This window comes from Pseudomyrmex gracilis, unplaced genomic scaffold (assembly GCF_002006095.1).
Source record: "Pseudomyrmex gracilis isolate BER0280 unplaced genomic scaffold, ASM200609v1 scaffold_5, whole genome shotgun sequence".
Classification (NCBI taxonomy): domain Eukaryota; kingdom Metazoa; phylum Arthropoda; class Insecta; order Hymenoptera; family Formicidae; genus Pseudomyrmex; species Pseudomyrmex gracilis.
The window spans coordinates 1236717-1251709 of NW_018020589.1; the positions used below are offsets into that span (position 1 = coordinate 1236717).

General features: G+C 44.5%; 1 protein-coding gene across 3 annotated transcripts in view; it reads right to left on the minus strand.

Annotated features, from left to right (window-relative positions):
- Positions 1–14993, minus strand: part of LOC109857440 (nucleolar protein 4-like) — a 64690-nt gene that overhangs the window by 30856 nt on the left and 18841 nt on the right. For 2 of the 3 annotated variants that reach the window (XM_020433750.1, XM_020433742.1), the window contains exon 2: positions 13895–13957. The exons of the other annotated variant lie outside the window; for it this stretch is intronic. In XM_020433750.1, the coding sequence (XP_020289339.1) occupies positions 13895–13957 (63 nt within the window). The remainder of the gene's footprint in view (positions 1–13894; positions 13958–14993) is intronic. 3 annotated transcript variants of the gene reach the window in all.

The window sequence follows — 14993 nt, forward strand, 5'->3', positions numbered from 1 at the left end:
GAAGGTTTAATCAGAGGGAGGGGGGACTATCGACATTAATCTTTTCCTCTCTCGCGCGGTTTCCAACGAACCACCAGGGTCGTTCGGAATTGGTGGAAACGTTGCCGAAGATCTCCGAGCGACTTCGAGTCGTATTCCATGAAAAGGGGAATAAGTGATAAGATTAGTATTTTGATAAAAAGAAGAAAACCTTTCTTATCTGTCCAAGTCGAACGAGCAACACATGTAAACGAGTGTTACATTTGCAGGATGTACTGATAAAATAAATCTGATGATGAAATAAGAGAGGTTTCATTTATCAAGACGGAGCGGTGTTCGAACGGTGTTTTCCGAGATAGTCGACGTCAGTCTAAGTATAGGTCGAGGTAAAATACGTCATTAACGGACGGCATTAATTTCCTGTATAGAAAAAAATATACAATTTCGTGTAGGAAAAACACCACTCGTTCCGAAAATATTTCGTCCGTTTGAGGAAAATTGCTGGCTATCCGAAATAAGACACGTAAAATGAAGTTCAATTTCAGTCGAGACGAATAACTAAATAAGGATAACTACATTTACTCTCCAATTACATTGCGAAGTTTGTAAAATTAGCATCGGCGTTTTTTTTTTTTTTTAATAACGCGACATTTATTATTATGCAACAGATACTTCAAATTATTCGTGAGTTTCGAATCTTGTGTGCGAATTTTTAAGATGAAAAATGTCGCTAAAAATTAGGCAACATTGTCAGTCGTGTGTGGCAAACGCATTTTCCTACAGTGACACACACACACACACACACGCTCCAGTAACATTTCTCGCCGGGAGGTGACTGTCCTTGAGCTGGTTGTCCGAATGACAGGAAAGGGCGAGGCGAGGAGGAGAGGCGGTGGTGAAAGACATCTTGAAAAGGAGTCTCGAAGCAAGGAGCCGAATCAAGCCTCCTCATCCTCTTGCTGATAGTTTTTTTTATTGACCTTGTTAAAAAAATTTATGATCTTTTACACATACGAACACGTGCTGCTTTGTAACTTTGGAAAATGTTTTATAACAAGTAAAATATATAAACGCGCTATATTGCTAATCTTGTGTCTTCATTTTTCTTTACAAAGATACTAAATACAATAAAAATATTTTTTTCCTTCTATATTATCTGTGGGTGCCTTAGTGAATTATTGCATAACACTTGGTATAATTAATAAAGATATGATGTGCATGATAAAGATACTCTGCGTATCCGAAAACAAAGAATCGAAATCCGCGCTAAAAAATTCGTGATATATCGTGGAATCTAAACGTCTGCAAATGGCTCGTGATTCACGTCAACATAATTTCTAATCACCTGTCGTGCTCTCGTGCATAGCGCTGCCTCCCTCCCGCGTTATAGTCCGCGCTAATTAGGTTGAATAGCGCTCGCGTTAGTACGATCCTTGTTATTGACCGATATTAATCCGCGAGATTAAGCTATCCGTGACACTTTTCACTTCATCGTGCACTACGCGATCTATATGTTCGAAAGGAGAAGGGGGAAGGGAACTCAATCGCCTCTCACCGTCCAATCTATAAACCGAGAGAGCTACCTCCGTTTTGTACTTCGCTAATTGCCCTTGAGGGGGATCGGTTTCCCAGAGACCAATAAAGCGCCCGTCTCTTTTCTCTGTCCCCCTTTACCCCCTCTCAACTTGACCGTCTCTCCGATCTCTTTCCTCCTTCCTCGGTGCCTCTTTCTATCTCTTTTTCTCTATCTTTCTCTTTCTCTCGTTTTCTCTCCCCCCCCTCTCTCTCGCTGGTCACAGACTAAACGGAACGGCCAGAAGGAACATGGCAAGTGAGGGGAAAGGAGAAAGAAAGAGAGAGGCAAGCAGCTAGAGTGCCGTTTTATTTTGGCATGCTGCGAAGAGAGGAGGATCCTTTTTATTTCTCCCGTAGTACTGTGGCGGCTACGCTCTTGCTTCGCTGTAAGGTATTCTATGATGGTTCCAACGGCGCCCCTGCTAAATGGAATACGACCGGAGGCCGGTTGAAAGGAGAAAGGAAGAATTGCTGCGGTGAAGAGAGAGAAAAGAGAGAGAGAAAAAAGAGAGAAAGAGAGAGAGATCAACGGAGATACGGACAAAGAGAAGAAGATGAAGAAGAAGACGAAGAAAAGAGGCGACGACGGTGGGAGAGACCCACAGTGTATATAACTCTCTCCCCCGAGTCTCCCCCTTTTTGCCCCTTTGCCGGTCTCTCCCTAGCCCCCTTCTAGCCCGATTACACTTCCTCCTCCCTCCAGGGCCACTCCTGCCCCCATTTCTCCTGGCAATGGGGATTTTTTCGAGGGCTTACCCGAGAGAATACGGAGCTCGGGAGTGGAAGTTCGTATAGTCGTCAGGCTGCCAAGCGTGAGCAGACCGACCACTCTCGGGACCCACACCTACGGGCTCGAGGTCGATATACGCTTCTCCGCTTCGCTTTACTTTATTCGCTCCGTAAGGGAGGACACGGTATCCGAGCGAGCAATCGTAGTGAAACCCGCGCGAACACGAGCAAAACTAAGGGGAGATCAAAACAGGCTGCAGCGAGCATTGAATAAAAATGAATCAACAAACTGCGGTATGAATCAGACGATCAAAGAAGAAAGCAAGAAGAGCATTTTTTGTCGCATGTCATTTAACGTTAATGAAGTTTTTTTTTTAGCTTTCTCTGTTAGGGTAACCCGATGATTCAATCTCAAGTCTTAAGTAGAGAAAAGTGGTGCAACTTTTCTAATAACTTCAAGTGCTTTCTGTCTTTCTTTTCCCTAGTCTTACAAAATTGAAGACTAGAGAAAACTCAAAGTTCCCTCAGAAAGTTATTCTTTGCAAGCAATCCAAGAGTTATGTCACTTTTACGCTCGCGCGATGCAATTAACGAGAGATGAGTCATTTGTAGAGTTGAATTCACGTTTCGCGAGAATAGTTCAAAAGAATTTGTGCATAAATAGAGAGATATTATCCCGTGCTGAGAGAGTTTCCCTTGCTCCAGCTTTTCGTATGCTCGAGTCCAGCGCTAGGCACATCTGTACGAGCATACAGCCCACGTCGGCTTTTGTATAAGAGCAAAACAGGAGAGAGAGAAGAGCACGAGGAGCGAGAGAAGCCAAGAAAGTGGCGTTGGGAGGATGGGGTGGAGTGGGGTGGCGGTCGTTGAGCGGGTGGGTCGCGGACGAGGGGCGAGGCGCGCGCCGCAGGGAGTTCGCGGCAGGAGGAAGAAGGGAGGATGTACATTGGAAGAAGCGGCAGTAGGAGTCAGACGAAGCAGTGGGAGAGAACCGAGAGACTCTCGGATTGAGAAAGGGAGAAGGTACCGGAGAGGAAGAGACCCGTGTAGGAGGGTGGGCCGGGGGGACACAAGGCAGAGTCAGAGAGACAGCAGAAGTGGGAGTCAAGAACCCTACAAGGAATTAAGAGCTTATTCGTAACAGGCACCGTGATGAAGATCCTATGCTTTTAGAGAGAAAGAGAAAGAGGGGAACATGAAAGAGAGAGAGAGAGAGATAAGATGAGCGATGGGAGGAGAGAGGAGAGAGGAGAGAGAGAAAAAGAGAGAGAGAGAGAGAGGATGAACGAAACTACCTCGAGTCTCCCACACCGAGGATCTTTGGAATACCAATCAAGCGACTAATGCGTTTGGCCATGCGGGCGTCCAATTGCTCTCAACGAGCCGGTTCACGTCCAACTTGCGATCTTACCGATATACCGAACAAACTTCCTGCGAGTACGTGAAGGCCCCGGCGCTCGTTAGAAATCAGGTACCGGAATCTTGAAGTATACTCCTACCGGTATAGTTAGATACAACCCTGGTACCTCCCGGCAATAGCTGGCGCGAGCACCTATCTACCAACGTCCTATAAAGATAAACCTCCTTTAACCTCGAATGTCGCCTACTCAGAACTGACATAGTAAGTTTTCAAAAGAGACTACTTAAGTAATATTACTAATTAAAGGCTTAATCCTAAAATCCGACTCTGTCCGGCACAAACCTGAACCTTCTCTCTTCCTTTTCAAGTTAATTACTTGCGCACTCTCTCTTTCTCTCTCTCTCTCTCTTATATCAAATAAGAGTCAATCATTGTGTGGAAATCTAATAATGCAACTTGAAATTATTACAACTCTTAGGATATGTTTTATTATGCGCTATATTAGAGTTCCCAGCTTCTCATGTCGCGGACAAGTTAAAACATATGTTAATGAATTTACGTTACATCATGAAATGATGCCAAAGACGAACGTACGAAAAAGAGAACGCGTCTGTGCTATGTCAGCGCTCGTTACGGAGCCTTCATGAAGAGCCTCTTCTCGCGGCTGCGCCGAGAAGTAACTGTCGCATAAACGGCGAGATCACCAAGCAGTTTGCGAGGATGATCAGTGTCGCGGAAGCATAACGGGATGCTGGAGTTACGACGAAGGCTTAACTTTTACTGGTTTAGAAGAGTCAGCGTCTGGAATGTTTTTGCTGTGCTCTCTCTCTCTCTTCTTATAACATACTTTGCTTCTGAATCAAAATCCCGCGTTTTTTTCTTTCACATATTCAAATTTCTATCTTTTTTTCGTTTTGAATTGCTGATAAAAGTTAAACAAAACAAAACGCGACGAGGATCTCTATTCTGGCACCAGCCCGTCTGGAATGAGGTTCGAATAGAGCGGAGGATAATATTGACTGGCAATGCAGCTTGTGGGGAACGCAGCGAGGGGTGGATAGATGGAAGGCGGAGGAGGGCTTAAACTCGCTGCGGCAGAGAAATTTTATAGAAGTTTATCTTCCGGTGATGGGGAAATGCTGGGTGAGAATGGAGCCGTTCAAAACTGCTGGCGTTTATCGTGGCGCAAGGAGAGACGAGAAGAAGATGGGATGCGATGCGCACGTGCTGGCTCTCGGTAAGAAGGAAGACAAGGACACGCGCGACGTTAGGAGATGGAGATTGAAACGCGTCGGATGTGAAAGAAAATCGTTTTCGTCGAACGAAGCTACAAGTGCGAGTTAACTCGGCGAACCTCCGCGAAAATATGCAAAGAACGCAATTATTCTTGTGAGATAAACGCTTGCAGTTGGCGTAGATTGTTTCCGGCGAAAGTCAATGAAAACAAGAGTACGTATAGCTAAAACTCTGCTTTGTGAGAAAAACATTGAGAGCTATGCTTGGTTGTTAGAAAGAAATTTCTCTTTTTCAAACGCAAGAAAAAAGAAATATTTTTGTGCGATTGATGCCACTTCGAGTCGGAAACTTCGCTAAATGAAAAATAATTGTGTTGAATGTATTTTAAGCAAGCAATATTGCCCGCAATCGTCGCGTATTGCATTGATGAGGTGAATTTTTTTCTGCAGCTAATTAGAAACCTCACACAAAGAGAGATATTGAACACAACATATTCATTCCATCACGTTGCATATTATTTAAATCGCAGAAGCGCTTGCGCGGAATTACCGCACGGCTCTAAGTTATTAATGAAGCTAAATGTCCAATAAGAAAGTACAAGACGTAAGTTCGCCAGAGAGTTTCTCGTCGCACGTCTTCGCTCTTCGGCTTTAAGTCATTGACGAGATTCGAGCAGTTCGTAATGAAAGCGGAACTCCGTAACGAAGTCCTACACATTCCTGGTTTAACGAACCATCTCCTCCGAGTGTACACGCGCGCGCAAACGCAGGAATATTCAAGGTCGTTGTTACCGGGTGTTCGGTTTCCTGCGAATCCAGGGAAACTTTTAACGTCGCGCCTCTCGTTCAATCGTGGAGACGGTATGAACTTTCGAATTATTGCGGCATAGCTCGCTCGGCAGAAATACGCGTGATACGGCATAAATCCACATCGGAACAAAACGCATGCGAACGATAAAACTGCAGAAATGACAACGCGTATATACAGCATCCGCCCCCACACGCGCAATACGCGCTTCCAGTAGTGAGATATGTATATACGATCCTGCCTACGAGTAATATGAGTTATATTGAAATTGCCAACAGCAATGCGACACCCTCGCGTGGCAAGATAAATTCTGTGTAGTTCCTCTAGGGAATTTACGAGGAGATATATTTAAATCCGCAGGATTAATCATTTATGGAGTAATAAAAAATAAACGTTTCGAAAGAGAGAGAGAGAGAGAGAGGAAAGAGAGAGAGAGAGAGAGAAAGAGAGAGAGACAGAGAGAGAGAGAGAGTAGGAGAAAATGCTCTTTATTTGAATTACATATATTTCGATATTAATTTCGCGTGATATGGAGAGATTAACCATGCATTTTCAATGGCCGTGAAATCTGCGAGAGACTAATAACAACCCCAGTGACAAATCCGATACGACATTATCGAGAAATGTGATCGCGATAAAACAGGAACACCGTGATTGTCCCGATAACGCGCCCACATTGCTCTATTAATTTCCCGCGCGTAAAAATGTACTCGGAGCTTGCGTGGCGTGGTCCGGACCCTCTCGGCGGAGAAAGCCAGCGGTGCGTGACCCGCATCCGGTACTCGAGGTGTGCCGGAAAGGAGTCGCGGCGGCGGCGGCGGCGGCGGCGGCGGCGACGCGGACGAGAGCGTCGGCGTTTATATTTAAACCGCCGCGAACTCGTCGGAGTCGCCGTGTCGACTGACGCGCAACGTAAGACGCGCACACGCTCTCACACGGAACGGCCAGATAACCCACGTGACCTTTTCCTCCCTCGCGTTTCGCCGCCACCGCCACCACCGCCGCCGTCACCGCCACCGATAGTGGCGGCGAATCGAGGGAGGACGCCACCGCGAGGACGATGCCACGACCCGTCGACGACGTTAACGCAGANCGCCGTTACGCCGATGCGTCGGCGTGCAACACGCGGCGCCCCCGCTCGCGTCGCGTCGACGGTGAGAGTATCGTGCGGATAAAAGATAGGGGTGAAAGAGACGATTGACACAGCGTACAGGCCGCCAGGAAAGGTGGGACGCGAGGGGTGGCGGTCCGCGTCGGGTCAGACAGAGAAAAAGACACGTTGTGCAGGGGTGGCGCGGAGCCACGCTAGCGATGGCTTTCAATCGCACATGTACGGATAAAAAATTGTTGTTGTACAACAGGCAATTTATTCAAGAAATTTTAGATACTACGCTGTTGAAACGAGATAAATAAGAAAGTGATTTTTATGTATTATTTTTAATATTATAAAAATATTAAACTTTGAGGAATTGAACAGACATTTTGCAAACTGATAGTTTGGGGGAATTGTGACAGATGGGTTACAAAAGAAAAAAATCATTTTTTGGAAACCGAGAAGAGAGTTTGTGCAAAACAAGTTGAACCAAAAATGGAAATATATAAATAATAAGAATTTACTCAATAAGTAAATTACTCAACTCGAACACTTATTGATGCAAAAAAATTTTTCTAAATTTTGTAGATATTATTTTTTATCCGAAGATTAACACTGTACGAAATTATATTGTGAAAAGCAGAACCGAAACAATGTATAAAAGTTTTCATTCACGTTACATAATAGGGAATCAACGCCATCACTAGCCGCGATAAATCTACAGGATGCGTGGGAGCAGGAGAGAGGGAGAATGACGCACGGGGTTGAAGACCGTGCGAGGGGAGTCGACGTACGTGGAGGCCGAAACTCAATGAACTGCTATCGATTAGCTGCTCATTTCGCGTCGCGTTCGTGCGATGGACTCGTTAAACGATTCGGTCTCTCCTCCTCCAACCCTTTCTGCCACCCTCCACCTCCTCATCCTCATCCTCCTCTTCCTCCTCCTCCTGCTGCTGCACCAACACCAACACGACGCCGACGCTGCCTCATCCCGTCGCGCTGTACTTTTTTTTTTCATCGCACGCCACCGCGTCGTCCCGCGGGGGTAGTAAAGCGAGTCACCGGGGTAGTAGGTCACTCGGGATTTTCGAAACAAAAGACGAGCCACGAAGATGCGTGCTAGTTCAAGTTTTATGGGGAAAGAGAAAACGAAGATGGTGAAAACGGGTTAGAGAGACAAAAAGTTTTGTAAAATCTTTTTTCTCCGTTTTTTTATCGATAGTCCGATGATTGATTTTAATGACGCAAGAAATCTTTGATAAAAGATTAAAAATTGTTTAAATATTTAAGATTTCAGTAGCATCTGTGACCAAAAAAAAATAATTAATATAATTTTCTAGAGAGTGAAAAAGAGAGTGAAAGAGAATACGCGATATAATATTAAAACGAAATTAATTTAGTTTTTTAAATATTTTCTCAAATAAAATAATTATATAAATTATATGAATTCGTTTTTTTTTTTTTTTTAATTTTTAAATACGTGAATGCACAATTTCAATGTGACGAAACTACGGAAAATAAATGTGACGGTAATATTTCCACAAGTGAAAGCACTTCAGCAAGTGCGGGAAGGTAAATATTTATTTGCGTACACATTTCAATGTTAGACGGCGACATCGTCTCACGTCCACACGAGGCCACTCTCTGTGTATCTACTCCGTGCGACATATGTAACAAAAAGAAGACCTTGATCCGGGTTTTCCGTTTACAATAATACTTCTCAGCGAGGACAAGTTCGAGATCATCACGAGGCAGCGCGCGCGCGAGCGTCTAGCAAGCGTTCGGCGGAACAGGAAATTTACGTGAACCGCGGCTCGATTTAACGAGCGATCGTGTTCGATTTGGCGCGCATCCAGTTGTCGCTCGGAGAGCTGCTGGTTCGCCAAAGAGCCGAGAACGAGAGCACAACAGTCGGCAGAGGGGAGGGATAGAAGTATGGCATACGAGGAGGAGGAGGAGGAACACAGCGGGTGCGCGTCGAAAGGTGCGTTGTACTCAAACAAAGTGAGATATAATTAGACGGTAGACCGCGCGCACACCGCGCGTTCGCTCCCGCGGGAGCCCACGTGTGAAAGTTGCGCCCGTACACCTCGGTCATCGCTAAAAAGATCTCCCGCGCCGATCCGTGCACGCGCGGCAAAATAATTGACTTCTTAGGGGAGGCGTTCCCTCGCGTCTCTCACGTACGTGTACGTTGAAACCGCCCCGAAATAGAACCGTGCGGTCTCTCGAGGGGCGAGTCCCTCATTGTCTTCCTCGAGCGACTTCCTCGTCGTCGATTGTCGTTTCTCAAAGAAAATAGCATATCGTGTTCGTGTAATGTGTTCTCTTTGTATGTGAATGATATACAATATACGGTTGTCTCTGGCTGTTACTTTATAATGGCAGTCTCAATCATTTTTGTTAGGGATATAAATTGTGTAAATTATCTAAATTGCTTGATTATATGCTTATAAAAAATATTAAAATAATATTGCTTGAACGTAATTGAGAATATGAAAGAAATTATCTTAATCAAATTTGAATTTATCAAATTCACGTTCTTTCTCTCTCTCTCTAAAAATATATAAATACAGATATCAGTTTTATACGCGAGTTCAAAATGTGCGTTCGCGTTCCCGAGATTAATGACGCGGGTTTCGATTTTATCAGCGGCAGATTTTGCCAATAATTGATAGGAACAAAAGGCTCGTTTTTTACATAAATAAATACGCCGGTATTTTGTTACATTAATGTTTCGCTGGCGAATTCGATTCTTCTTGGAAAACGCGGCGGAAAACAAAATACCGGTATAAACCGGCGCGCACACAAGGGAAAAGATTCCGAGCGGAGACTATCGCGCAGACACGGCGCCTCGGCTGCATTCTGCAGCCCCCGTAAATAATGGAGGCGATTAAGCGTAATATAGGGTATACAGGCTATGCGCCGTAATATGGTCCGAAAGGGTACGATGTTTCTGGTGTCGCGTCCCCAACCCTCGTCATGAAAATAGCCCTTAGCGTCGAGAAGTGGCGCGTGTGCCAACCTTTGCGAGCGTATACAGCGCGCAGTAATATCGTAAGAAATCATAGCAGCCGAGAGAGCTACATAAAATTGCATCCAACGAATACTTTCGCGCAATGGCACTCTCGATGATGGATCGCTCGGGTTTTCTTAGAATTTCTGGGCGTTTTTTGTTTTTTTTTCTTCACGGAGAATTACACATTATATATTCGAATTTAATAGTTTTACGAAAGTGTTGTGTGTGTGTGTGTGTGTGCTTTCATATTTTTATATAAAACGTAATATATTGAGAAATGTAAAAATTACAAAGTTCGCAATGCGCCGTCCAATGAAAAACAAAAAACACACACTTCGTTTGCTATTAGAATTATCCGCGAGATCTTACAAATGAAATTTTGTATCAGATAATTCGTACTTCGGAAATTGTTCTCAGAAATTGAATTGATTCACAGCAGCCAGCGGAATTAGGTCTAAGTCACGGTAGATACATCGACCACATTGAAGCGCGGAGGTAGGAAATGCCTCAGTTTTTGTTCGCCGCGCGCCGAGAAGACCGGCATCCGACCTCATTTCCACCGCGTTCAGACCGCTCTAGGTGGCTTCCGTTCTCGGATCATCGGTTCTACCAAGATTCGCTTTGTTGCCACTCGGCGGCCGAATGAGAGCCGCTGTCGAGCCGAGACTCATTGTCAGAGGTCTTGGCAACTTTAGGAGAGTGGGCGTCGCTGGCGGTGGCGTGGAACGTCTGTCGGTAGTTCGTAGTTTTCGTACGTGTCATCGTCCGTGTGCGTGCGGACACACACACACAAACACGGATGTGCGCGTGCACCCGCGCCTTATGCACGCGAGCGGACGCGTCTCTACCTACATGCATCCGTGCATTCGTTGAATGTTCCAACGCGCAGAGCCCGTTAGGAAGGAGATACCTTAACGCGTATCTCGTACTTGGAGTCTCCACCCTTTCCCGTTTCCACGTGTACGTGTGTGTGTGTGTATGTGTGTGTGTGCATAAACGCGATAACATGGATTCCGTATGCGAAGTAATATCGACACCACGTGCACACTACGCGTTTGATTGTCCGCCGTTAGAAATCTACATATACGTGACGCGTTCGTGTGTATTCATAAATGTCGATGCGCGCATACGCGTATGCAAGGCTAACCTTGTGTTTTATACCGTACGGTGTATACGGTTTGGCTTCGGGCCTCGCGCTACGTATCGATCTACCGCGAGGAATGCTATCGAGACGGGAACTCGCGCGCTGTGAAGCCGTTCGACAAAAAATACATCCATACCGTTTCGTTTTGAAAATCACCACTCGCGCGATTACGACTCGGGCGACAAAACGTATCTCTCAACCTGTGATTTACGAGTATAAGGAGTAGCAAATATTTCGCAAGATCATATTTCGCGCGAATAACGACGAGAATTTCGAGAGTGTGCACGGCGAGCGTAACATCATCCGCTAATCGAATGCAGACGGTAAGTCTTACGTAAGAGAATTGGACGCGTGATAGACCCGGACGCGGTCAATAAGTTGATTTTTTTTTTTCATGTGGTCAGGTGATATTTTGCGTGAAATACCGAAAGAATTCGCGGGAAACTGCACACATGAAAGCCGCGGTGAGATTGCGCAGCGAAGTGCGTCTTAACTATACCTATCCCTCGCGCGTACGTGATGGCGTTTGATGCGCCGTGTTTATTTTTCTCGCATATTCAATCTTATTCAAATTATTCCACTTAATCATGTCCTGAATACGAAATTATATCTGATACACTCACGATATTACCTCTATCTAGCTGTCCCTCTCTCTATCTTTCTCTCTTCTCTTTCTCTTTCATGTTCTACGTTCTGCAATTTTCTTATACCTGTCACCTCTAATATTAAGTTACCGGGAGATAAAAATATCAGTGCTCGTGAAAAAAATACTTTCACTTTTCTGAGTCGAGACCCCTCCCTCTTCGGCTCGTAAATCAAGCTCGTCCTGTGTTTTATTCCCCTGGTTCACGTTCTCTATAGTCGAAAAATGCCCGAGCGACCGCGCATGATGCTAAGTTAGTACGTGCTTGAAAAGCCCAATCATCTAACACAGGCGCGATCCAGCCGGGACATAAACGCTGAATGATGACGCTCCACCATGTTGGTTGCACCTACACCTCTGACGCACACGTAGATATATGCGCAGTATTATTGGCTAACCGAAGTACTCGGCTCTTGAGACATTTTTCACAATATTTTACGTAGACGGCGTATGAAGGCTACAATCGAGCCGAAATCTTTTGAACTTAATTGATTTACTTTATGATTGATCAATCTTTCGAAAAACGTAGCCGAAAAATTGTTTTGTAATAATTTTACAACAGCGCAAATTGTTGCGATTCCAAAAAAGACAACGTACGTTTACGTAGTGCAATTAAAGTTCGTCAATAAAATCGATCAGTAAAATCGATTATCAGTTAACGGCGCTTCGACAGCGAACTTTAGTTCTATGACGGACATAACAACTAGCAAAAACTAAATTCAGCGGAAATCGAGATGATTGACGGATGTTCCGAATTGTCGATGAAGTGAGCTATTTCTTCTATAGATCACTAAGATATATGGTTGTGCGCCAATAAGAAATTAACAATCACGTGACTGATCGAACGCGTTTTAAACCGTCTTTTTCAGATAACATTTCTTTATATTTTCTTATCAGATTTTTAATTACTCTAATTGTGCTTACGAAATATTTACAGACTATTTTTTAGCGTTATTATCAAACTTTATCGCTTTCTCGTTAATAACAAATTAGGAAATTAGTCGCATTACTGTTCGCTAAATGCAGAATCGCAATTAAGCGATATTTTTAGTGCACATCAAAAACTGGAATATGTCGCGGTTCTCTCGCGTCGCCTCGCACCTATTTCTCGTTCCGGCGACGCCAAAGTTCAAAGTCGTAGATTTCAATTAGTCGCGACTGTGCGTGCCATGGTTTCTCGCGCTCGTCTCTCTCTCTTTCTCGCTCGGCGCATCTCAAATGTAACAACATGAATCAACGTCTACCGTAAGGGCCGCAAAGCCGGTGGTGCTGCAGTCCGCGGCCCGAGATCCGGTCGGCGTGCGCGCAGCGCATAATCGAAATGCAAAACGGCACGGGTGCGTCTCTCTAGATCGATGATATTAGACGTGATAAGTTATCTCCGGTTCGCCCCGTAATAACGGCACCGCGGGAACGTGATTGATGCACTCGCGCTAGTAAGACACTAAGATCGCGCGGTTCGCACAGCACAATTAATCGCCGCTGCCGGATTAAACCCGCGTCAGAGACGTTGATGATTTTACTGAAATGCAGAACGTACACGGAAGAGAAGAAGCGTCGTTTGAGAGCAGTTAGGCATTTTCGAATAATCTCTCTGATAATTGTTGATAATCACAATCTGCAAACTTTTGCGCAAAATAAAACACGAAAAATCGTGAAAAATAAAAAAATTAAAAAAATCGTGTTTTATTTTAAATAATTCTAGTTTCACATTGAAGTAAATGAAATCAAAACTGAATACATTTATATGTCACTACGAATAATCGGACGAAAATAAAGAAACAAATCGATCTGAGACCTTATCGAGTGATTACGAGCGCTAATGATTACAGTAATCGATCATAAGCGGGGAGCAAGTTGCGGAGGAAGGGTCCGCGCGAATTACCATGCTACTCCCCTTCTAGATAATTGAGTACCTGTTCGATACTACTCCGCGCGCGAGACTTACGTGGATAGGTGGTGAAATTCAGTATAAAAATCCCCTTTCAAATCACGCCCTATGACCGCGCGCGCACCGATATTACGGGGCATTACCATAACTGCCGCTGCATTATGGCAATTTTCAATTTTGCCGCGCTCTCGATCGACCCTCCTAAATGACTTCACTGTTACCCATACCGTACGACCGGGGAAAAAATCCTGATGATTGCAAACACGAGAAATTTCGACAACGTGCAGAGTTTTGAAAAAAATTTGCGCTTCAACACATTGCGCACATACATTAGATTATTGTTATTTTTTGTTTTATATTTTTGATAACAGAATAAATAAAATATTTTTAATTCTGTTGCTTTAATTACTAGCTTTACCTGTTTTCGGATCTTTTGGGAAGGCCATTTACATCTTCGATTGTCTAGTAAACATGGCCTTACCTGAAACAAAAAAAAAACAAATACACACATATTAATTTAAATCGATCAACGGCGGTCATAAAATTCTGTTCGATGTGATAATTACATGACTTTTTTGTGCAAGGTGCAAACAAAAACGTTTCCGCGAAAAGTGACGTTTTTACGATCGATTAGATCGATTAGGCGGACGGAAAGAGTAGAACGCTACAGGGATTGGACACGGCGGTTTTATGAGACTCCGAGCTCGCACGGTTACTCGAGTATCTCTCCTCTCTGGTAACGGTGTGAGATCGACAGGATTCCTTCGCGAAAGTAATGTAAGAGAAGAGAGACATGGAGAGGTCGTATCTCTCGGTGGGTATTCCTTCGAGAATAAAATTGTATGATCTAGATACGTCTTCTCTCTGGCTTTTTTTGTCCAAATTTATGCGGAATTTTAAATTCGCGTAACATTTTCCGAGATTCGTGACGACAAATTTGTTTTAAAAAAAGATATAACAGAAAATCGATGCGCAAAACGTTTTAATCTCCTCCCTCCGATTTCGAAGTACAAATATGCGTATCTTTGTGATCTATTTTATATTTTTACTCTTTTTAAAGTATTACTGTTTAATATCTAAACCTCTCGACACCAACAACCTCAATTGTGACTTCAACAAACGTACATTTTGCCCTTTACGTTGCCCTTTATCTTCTCGCTTTTTAATTAACGTTATACACCGCGCGTTCCGATCAAACGGCAAAAGTGCACTCTGCGACGCTTTTATTTTTCTCGCTCCCCGTCCGCCTCACCCCGCCTCTCGTTTCCTACCGTTTCCTCAAAGGACCCACCATCCGCTGGCTTCCATTCCGACCTTATTTCCATGGTCGCCGTCGCGTCGCATCGTCTCGCGAACTTCCTGCAAGGGAAGACCGACTTCCAGGAACGTTACCTCTGACATTCGCGAAACGAAATGCGCGATGCGACGCCGAGAACCGAGCCACCGCCGCGGACACGGGCGTCGTAAACTGACTCCCGATGAGATTGCAACCACCGTCGCCGTTGCAACCGAAGTAA